Here is an 8566-nt window from a genome sequence, read left to right as displayed (position 1 = left end):
ACATCATGACATCAAAACCCAGAAGCAATAACCTGGGTATAAATGTAGAGAGAGAGAGAGAGAGAGAGAGAGAGAGAGAGAGAGAGAGATAAAAATCAATTTATGGCCATCGTTTCATTTTACAAAAGCTTAGAAAAATACAACCATGATATAATGCAGCTAAGACGGAGGACCAGTTAAGATTCAGTGATATCTACAGAAATAAATGTAGATATCACAATGCTCTTTCTCAGCCATGTGCTTTGAGCTATTTGATTATGAGGACTGAGTTTCCTCTGTCACCTTTTTCTTTCTTCCGGCCAGTCCTTTTCCTGCTTTTGAAACTGCTCTGATTACCATCTTCACCAACTTGGAAATTATCCCAGCTTTGATCTGACCCCTCTTTGGAGGAATCCTAGTGATCCTTCTATTTAAAGGATTGGCTGTTCCACTAGTTGTAGCCATTTTCATTGAATTGATAATAAGCTCCAAACTCTCTAGTAATTGAACAAGAGCTGAAAGAACCTTTATACCCTCAAACAGAATAGAATGACCAAGTTTAGAGTAGAGGGGATATCAAATGCAGTGCCATTTATATAATATAATAAAATGCCGTGGGAGCCATGCCTGTCCCTTGGATCCGTTGCAAAAGGGCAGAATTTTTATGTGCACGTTCGGTTGCTGACAAGGTCATGACAAAAGAAATGATATTGAAGAGCAGGGTTTACTCTCCTTTTTCTTTTTAGTCTAGTTTGAAACTTTCAAATGCATAACTATTTATGGCCCCACGGTTGATATTCTAGGAGGATATCATCCATTTATTACCAATCAGTAGTGAAAGATACTAATCTGCATTATAAAATATGAATCAAAGAGTTGATCATTTCACACTCTGCAATGACGTGCTCTGCATGTAATTTTCCATACTGTTTATACTGTTTATCCTTGATAACCCCATTTGGACCGAAAACTCACCTCAACTCATCTCATTATTACAATTTTGTCAAATTCTCACATAAATTATAATAAACAATTCAATTTTTTCAAATCTTAAAATAATAATAACATTCATAAACTATCTCAACTCATATCTGAATCAAAACATGGAGACTAAACAAGGTAAAAGTAAAGCTATTCTGATGGACGGCTTCAAGTGACTCAAACCTGAAATAGTAAGTCAAGGTCTACGGTCTATGGAGTATACAAACTTGGATTTTCTTTTCCATGCCAAAGACCATTCTCCAATCTCTTCGTTTTCTTTTTTCTTAGAAGTTTTTTGGTCCCCCAAGAAAAGGACATGAAAAGGACCTGAAAGCTCTTGTAATTGAGGAAGAGGAGACAGGCCTAACGGATGACATCCTCTGGTGAAGAGAGCATAATAGGGTGGGAAACTGAATTGGATAAAACCATATTTGGGGTCTAGATTCTCAGAATGTGCGAGGAGGAGCATAGAAGGCATACAAAAAAAGCACAAAGATCACTTGGTTCGCGCAGGCTACAAATGTAATGGCAAACACAGGAGCTGACGCCTCGGACATGATCATCAAGAAGCTGATGCTTGTGTTGCCCACTTGCCTAACATGGGATTTCCTGCACTTGTAAGGCCAAATCTCTCACATCATCCTCATTAGCATCGCCAGCTGTTGCCTGTCAACCTCTGCGCTATTGCACCTTGTGTCCTAGGCAGCAGGTTGCACTCTGTGAGCTGAGTGTGCACAAGAATGTTCTGGGAAAAAACTTACAAAAGTGCTAATATTTCAAGTAGAAGTAGAATAGTAGAGAATGAAAAGAGAAAACAAAACACAAATCCCAAATAAAGGCAATGGGAAATCCAGAGAAATGTTGGCATTTAAAGGCTGGAGACATTTCAGAGGATTGTAATCTCCTGTTTGGATACATCTTATCTCATCTCATCTAATTTCAACTAATAATCTCACTACTATTCATAAATCATGTCCACTTATCTCATCTTACTATCCAAACGGGCCCTAAAACGTATCAATTCACCAAATTCATAAGAGTCGCTGTCTGTTCTCTCCAAACTATAGTTACAGATGGCTTCTTTGAGAAGTGAGCTTCCTGCTTAACGTCGAGCAGCCTTCAAAATATAGCTCAACAGGTTTTTGTAATACTGATTTCGTATCTGACTAAACTAACAGTCCAGAAGAATTGCAGCTACGTTCATAATTTCAAGCAAGGCCCAAATCAAGCATATAATAAGGTGCAGTGGAATGCATGAGTTAGAAATACCTCCTAGTTCTGCTGGGACTACCCTTGAAATTGGATAAAGTTGCGGACCAAAAAAGTTTACAATATGACGTATCACGTCAAGTCAAGTATGCAAACCTTTGTCAAGGAAAAAAAATGAGAGAAAAAAGTGAAGATTACTTGATAGCCAAATACACAATGCCAATGCATATGAAAGTTTATTACCTAAATCGAGAATAAGAATAGGTATAAAATGGATCAAAGAACAAGTAATCGCATTTACAAAAAATTTACAATTTCTCTCTTATGCCCATTTCCTTACATAAATATTCTTCATAGTTCTACAATACAGACGGGCTTTCTGGGAGGTAAAGATAATGCAAGTAACTTATTAAAAACAATTCCAGTAAAATCACTTGACAGGTGCAAGTATGGTGTAAACCAAAAGAAATGTGACTATAACAATGGCCCCTGCCAGAGTAAACTTAGGACTAGTCCATAACATGAGATTCGACCTCTCTGTTCTCTTGATGGGATCAACTTCCTCAGACGGTGGGTAGTTTGAACGACTAGGGTTCCAGGTAACGTACTTATTGGGAGAAAACTGTGAGAAGAGGGTCTTTTTCCCTTGCTTTCTAAAGTTAGACCAGGCCTTATCCCAGTCCGTCGAGTATTTATCACCTGAAAGATGTGCACCAAGAAATTTGGTAAGAGTTATTTTGTCTTGGCAGTGGTTGAATAGCAATGCAATTTAGATTAAACATATCAATGGAAATGAACTACATGTTCAAAAAGTATTATATGTATGTTCTAGATCAAGATTCCTTAGGATCTTGCCAAGCTTTAGGATCTAGATTGGGAGAGAGACAAGTGGATCCTGTGTGTTGAGCATTTAATATTGTTCGAGAAACTCTCATGAATAATAATAATAAATGTTGTTTGACCCACTTTATGTTTCTCTCCCACTCTAGGCCCAAGCGTTTGAACAGAAAATCTATGGAATCCCAATCCATATGCAATGCTTGCACACAACCACGCTAATAAGATGATAGTTGAAATGAGGGATGATTATTTGGAGTATTATCGCTGGTTGTACAACCAAATGGTCAAGCACACACCTTCCTAGAATAGATATGGATTTGTTCAGCACCATGGACAAAGTATTAAATGTACACATGCCTTGTATACACAAAACCAAAATTCAAAGATAATTATTTACAACACCATTGCTTGTTTTATAAGCAAATGGAATGGCCAAGAGCCAATTTCTAAAATCTAAAAGAAATGGATTTCTAAAATATAAATACACATAGTATTGTGTGAAGTCATGGACATGAGCATGCACACACACATTACTAAGAGGAAAGCCTAAATGAAGAATAATTATTCACAGTACCAGCACTCAGGAACAAAGCAGGGGATAGCATCTTGAAGGAACTAATAAATTCTTTTTGGGTGGCACAATGAATAATGGCCCCCTCTTAATTTCGTCCATACTGCCTAAAACAAGTGGTTAGGGAAAGAGCCAGTTTCTTAGCACTATAAGATATGTAAGATATGGATCTGGCCAATGAACCCTTACTTGCTATATAGTATTTTATGCACACGCCAGTCAATGAGGTGAAAGCCAAAATGGAATACAGTACCATAAAAGCAATCGATCTGACAAAGGGTCAGCTCTTAATTAGTAGACATGGAATGGACACCATTGTATAGGCCCTCACCAGCACTACATACTGCACATACATATATAGTATCTCTGTGCAATGCGCATTAATGACGTTAAAACCAAAATGGAAGATAATTATTTATAAGGGCAATTGCACCAGCAAACTTGTCAATTTATCCACTCCAGCTACCACTCCTTTTGTAATGTATCCCTCTCCTTTAAGATTCAATAGTTAACATTGTGTCACGTAATTTATTCTTCTGTTCATCTTAAGGATTAGGCCTTCACATTGAGCTGAAATGCGAAATAAATAGTTTAGGGGAAAAATGACAAAGTTGATAGTTTGGTGGCTATGTTGCAAAAGAATGATAATTTGAGCAGAGTAAATTCTAAATTTCCCCTATTTATAACACCATCACCACAGTCTATGTCCATCAGTGGAAAACATAGCAAGGTAAGTCTGAAACTTGGAACGTGAAGAAAAGGTCGGGAGCGCACATGGTATCCGTCAGTGAAATGGAATTTTGTCAAAGAGAGAAGTTCAGCCTCAACTGTGAAATGGATACTATTACCGGTCCTAATGATATAAAGATAAACATATCATTCCAATAACCAAAATATTTACAGGGGCTTTGTCTCTATATGAGCACACTTGTGCACATACACATTAGTGAGGTGAAAACCATAATGTAGGACAAGTATTATGACACTGTCACTCATTCTAAAAGTAATTGTTCAAACAGAGAGCCAGTTTCTAAAGACTAGAAAACATGGATTTGGCCAGTGTTATATATGCCCTTGCTACTGCTACAAAGTGGACATATAATATACCCGTGTACAAATACACATTTTAACAAGGTGAAAATTGAAATTAATGGTGATTATTTACTCATTGTAAAAGCAAGTGGTTAAGCAGAGAGCCAGTTTCTCAAAGTAGAAAACATGGACATAACTATTGTACTTAGATAGACACTCAACAATGTACATGCACAAAGTACTCTAAATACACACGCACTTATGTAAACACATTAAGGAGATGAAAACAAAATAGAAAATACATATTTACAGAAAAATTAAAGGTCATAAAAGCATGTGATCAGGAAGAGACCAGGTTTCTCAAAACTAGAAGTTATTGATTTGGCCAGCTCTATATTCCCATGTGGCCGGGCATGACAATCGAAGAGAATGCTCTTTTTTCATGGCGCGTATAGGCATACCTAAACAAACCCAAGCTCATTAATGCAAAAGTAATCACAAGCAATATGTTTTTAAGGTCACTACAGTTCCAATTACTTCTGCTTAGATTACAAGACATTAAGAATCCACCTCAGTAAGGATGAGCAACAGATCATAGAAATAACCCCAGCTCAATAGCAATTTAGCCCTTGGATAAAAAAAAAAGAAAAAAAAAAAAAAAACCAAGAAAAGCAATATATTTGCATTGCCTCGACAATTATAAAGTATTATCCCTCATTGAGGCATGATAGACTTTGACGTGTTAGAAGACCAAATCCAAAGTAAGCAGATTAAACATTTGAACATGGTCTCCGAACATGATACACAGATTAACCGACAAATTAAGCAACACTGTCAATAGTTGGGCTGGTCTATAATGAAGGATCTTTGCTTGTAGAGAGAAGCTGACCATCCTTGATAGCTGACTCACAGATGGAAGTATCACATCCCATGACGTGCCATTCTTCCCAGGGGAGGACAAAGTCTCGCCATCTTTGATGCTTGCATGAGTTGGTGTGGCATGATTGGTGACAGCATGGAATTATAATGGATGGAGCATTTGGATGGGGGTAATCTTTTGGGGTTCCGAATAATTCTTAAAAATTACTCTGTGCGGATGCTACGTGAAAGGAATCTCAATTCCCTCTCAATTCATTTAACTTTATATATTTTGCATCAAACGGACTCATGCACTTTAAGAGAAAAATATAAAAATATTTTGGAAACCATAAATAATTCATTTGGATGCCTAGGAATAAACTAATCTCACATTCGCGAAAATCATATTAGGTTCCTAATAATTTCTAAACATGATTTTAATCAAATTAACATGAATCCAGATTTTCGGACATCACATTCCTAGAAAACGTGGGTGTTGATTTGTTCGATGCCAAGTGCAGCTGCTTGATTTGCAGTAAATAGGTACTTGGACTAGCCATATAATTCTCATCTATCTAACTGCAAAACTAGCTTTGATTGTTCTAGTTTGGAAACAACTGCAAACAATTAATTTTTCAGATTGTACATTTTATTTAGCTTGGCTTAATCGAGAGAGAGAGAGAGAGAGATTCAACATTAACAAACTCATATTAGATTGAATATCAAACTAAATAATATAAACGAATTAAAAAAAAAAAATCCTGCGAACAAAAAATGGCATACCTTTATTATCGTTGTTATCGTCTTCTCGAGAACTCCTCGAACAGAACAATCTGAGAGGGGAATACGGAGAAGATGATGAAGAAGCGGAAGAAGAAGCTTTACGCTTTCTAGAGCAGAAGGTGCGGGATGTTATTATGCTCCCGATTCGAGCTTGAATATCCATTTGGATCCCAACAAAGATTCCTAGTGACGATACAATAACATTCTACTCCGAAGCAGAGCTCTACACACTACACAGTCTTGTCTGGGACTGGATAAGTCTTTTGGGGTTTTGAATAGAGTACACGTGTCGCTCTTATCTTAGTGAGTAAATTTGAGTCTCATGGCTGGGTCTCGTACCGAGTAAGCAAGGGTGATGCCCACGCCATACGCTGCGGGGCCACTCCTCCCCGCCCATCATGGGATGCGGATGGGGTTTTTGCTCCCAACATCCGCCCTCATAGTGCGGGGGCAGGGCACCCCACCACCGGACAAATCGTTCCCAGACCCCCAAATGGGCCATGGACCCAGGGGTGTGGGGCCACCTGCCTCCCCCCCACCCCGGCATGGGACGAGGGTGAGGTTTTCAACCCTAGCACGAGGGGGTGGGTATCCTGTTTGGATATCGGTGTACCCTATTTGTCTCCCCCTCCCTCCAAAAATGGGTCATGGGTCCAAAAACACTGAAACAGACCAATTTTTGGCCAATTTCAGTATTTTCGAGTTTGGGCACAACAATAAAAAAGAATGTATAATTTTTTAAATAGCAATAAATTGAATTTACAATAAAAAAATATAAATTAAGAAAAGAAGATTAAAAAAATACTACTAATACACCTAAGTCCAAACTCCTAAACTGTTACAATTTACAGTAATAGAATTTATAATAAAACTATAATAACTAAAACAATAATACAAATTAAGAGAAAATAATTACAAACATAAAATGGACATTGTGACTGTATCAACATTACAAAGAATTGAATATGTAAAACCTAAATACAATTGAACATAAATGATAAAAGTGAGTTGTTTGAACTTTGACAGTTGGGGCGGGTGGCTAAGAGTGGAAATAGAATTTAGTGCTATCTGCTATGAGTCGTGAGATCATAAAATCTGAAGTATTAACAATTGAATAGGTAGTTAAATTAGAATTATAAATAAGAAACAAATTAAAAAATTACAAATTAAAAACTGACTAACTAACATGAGATGGAGATCAAGATGTAACATTGAGAATATATCATTTAGATTTCGGCTTGGAATTAAGATTGAGACTTTAGGTGTGCATATGATAGTAAGATTATAAAAATAATTAGATACCAAAAATTATATAAATACAAAAAAATTAAAGGACAATACAAATTGTACAAACCTATGGCAAATGGCAATGGTGGGTCGAGGTCCAATATGGTGAAGTTATACTGCAGTGAAGGTAGATGTCGTATTATGTATGACTACAACAATTAAATTTGAAATTAATACCAATGAAATGAATAAAAATAAAATAAATTAAAATCAATGATTATCAGATCCAGACTAATCACCACATTCCTCCTCGTCGGCCTCATTAAAGTCAAGAACATCTAGAACATGAATTTGAGTCCTTTTAATCTAATTCTGCGTGCAAATCAATGTCTCTACAGTGGTAGGGGACAAAGAACTCCGGAATTGATCCCATATGTGCCCTTCGGTACTAAATGTCTATTTTGAGGCTACAGTGTTAATAGGGATGACTAAAATACTGTGGGCTATATCTCCAAGAACGGGATACTTCACGACATTGGTCTTCCATCAAGCTAATATATCAAACCCTTTTGTATATGGAAGAACATCCCCTACTAAATATCAGTTTACCTCTGACTTCGCCTTTGTAGATTGACAGACTAGTTGAGGGTTCTATAAGAGGCTTTGGGCCCACACCAACCATTTTTTTCCCGCCCGACTTATAGAGGAGGCACTGGAGTAGGTGTAGGTGTGCTACCACCCCTGATCATAGTAAACTCATCAAATAATCTACCAATTGTGTCTCTAACCATGCTCCCAATAAGCTCAGCCCATGCCGTGCATAAATCTAAAACCATATACCATGCCATCAATCTTGATATGGGAGTCAAGATCAACAACCAAATATAACAAAAGATTTTGCCTACTCAAATCCTTCCAATACTTATCATATTTGACCCTCATCATCAATATAATCTCCCCCATCCTAATATGGTCACTCATACACATTATTCAATTCTTCTTTCACCCTACATATTTGTTGAGTGAACTTATTAGATGTAAGATACAAAGAACCAGATATTTTCAATGTTTCCTCGTAGAAAAGCC

General features: G+C 37.1%; 1 protein-coding gene across 1 annotated transcript; it reads right to left on the bottom strand.

Annotated features, from left to right (window-relative positions):
- Nucleotides 1-2448: 2448 nt before the first annotated feature.
- Nucleotides 2449-6503, bottom strand: LOC121266924. The gene is made up of 2 exons (XM_041170776.1): nucleotides 6254-6503; nucleotides 2449-2868 (listed from the first exon to the last, which is right to left on the bottom strand). The coding sequence occupies exons 1-2, from the start codon at nucleotides 6414-6416 to the stop codon at nucleotides 2600-2602; spliced, it is 432 nt and encodes a 143-aa protein (XP_041026710.1). The 5' UTR covers nucleotides 6417-6503; the 3' UTR covers nucleotides 2449-2599.
- Between the last annotated feature and the right edge of the window lie 2063 nt (nucleotides 6504-8566).

The sequence above is a fragment of the Juglans microcarpa x Juglans regia genome, chromosome 5S, assembly GCF_004785595.1.
Source record: "Juglans microcarpa x Juglans regia isolate MS1-56 chromosome 5S, Jm3101_v1.0, whole genome shotgun sequence".
NCBI classification, from domain to species: domain Eukaryota; kingdom Viridiplantae; phylum Streptophyta; class Magnoliopsida; order Fagales; family Juglandaceae; genus Juglans; species Juglans microcarpa x Juglans regia.
The sequence above is the reverse complement of the archived record's forward strand: the minus strand, read 5'-3'. Positions and strand labels throughout refer to the sequence as shown.

Coding starts and splice junctions, on each gene's coding strand:
- LOC121266924 (XM_041170776.1), bottom strand. CDS start 6,416: ATGGATATTCAAGCTCGAATCGGGAGCATAATAACATCCCGCACCTTC. Junction 2,869..6,253: donor CGATAACAACGATAATAAAG/GTATGCCATTTT, acceptor CACATCTTTCAG/GTGATAAATACTCGACGGAC.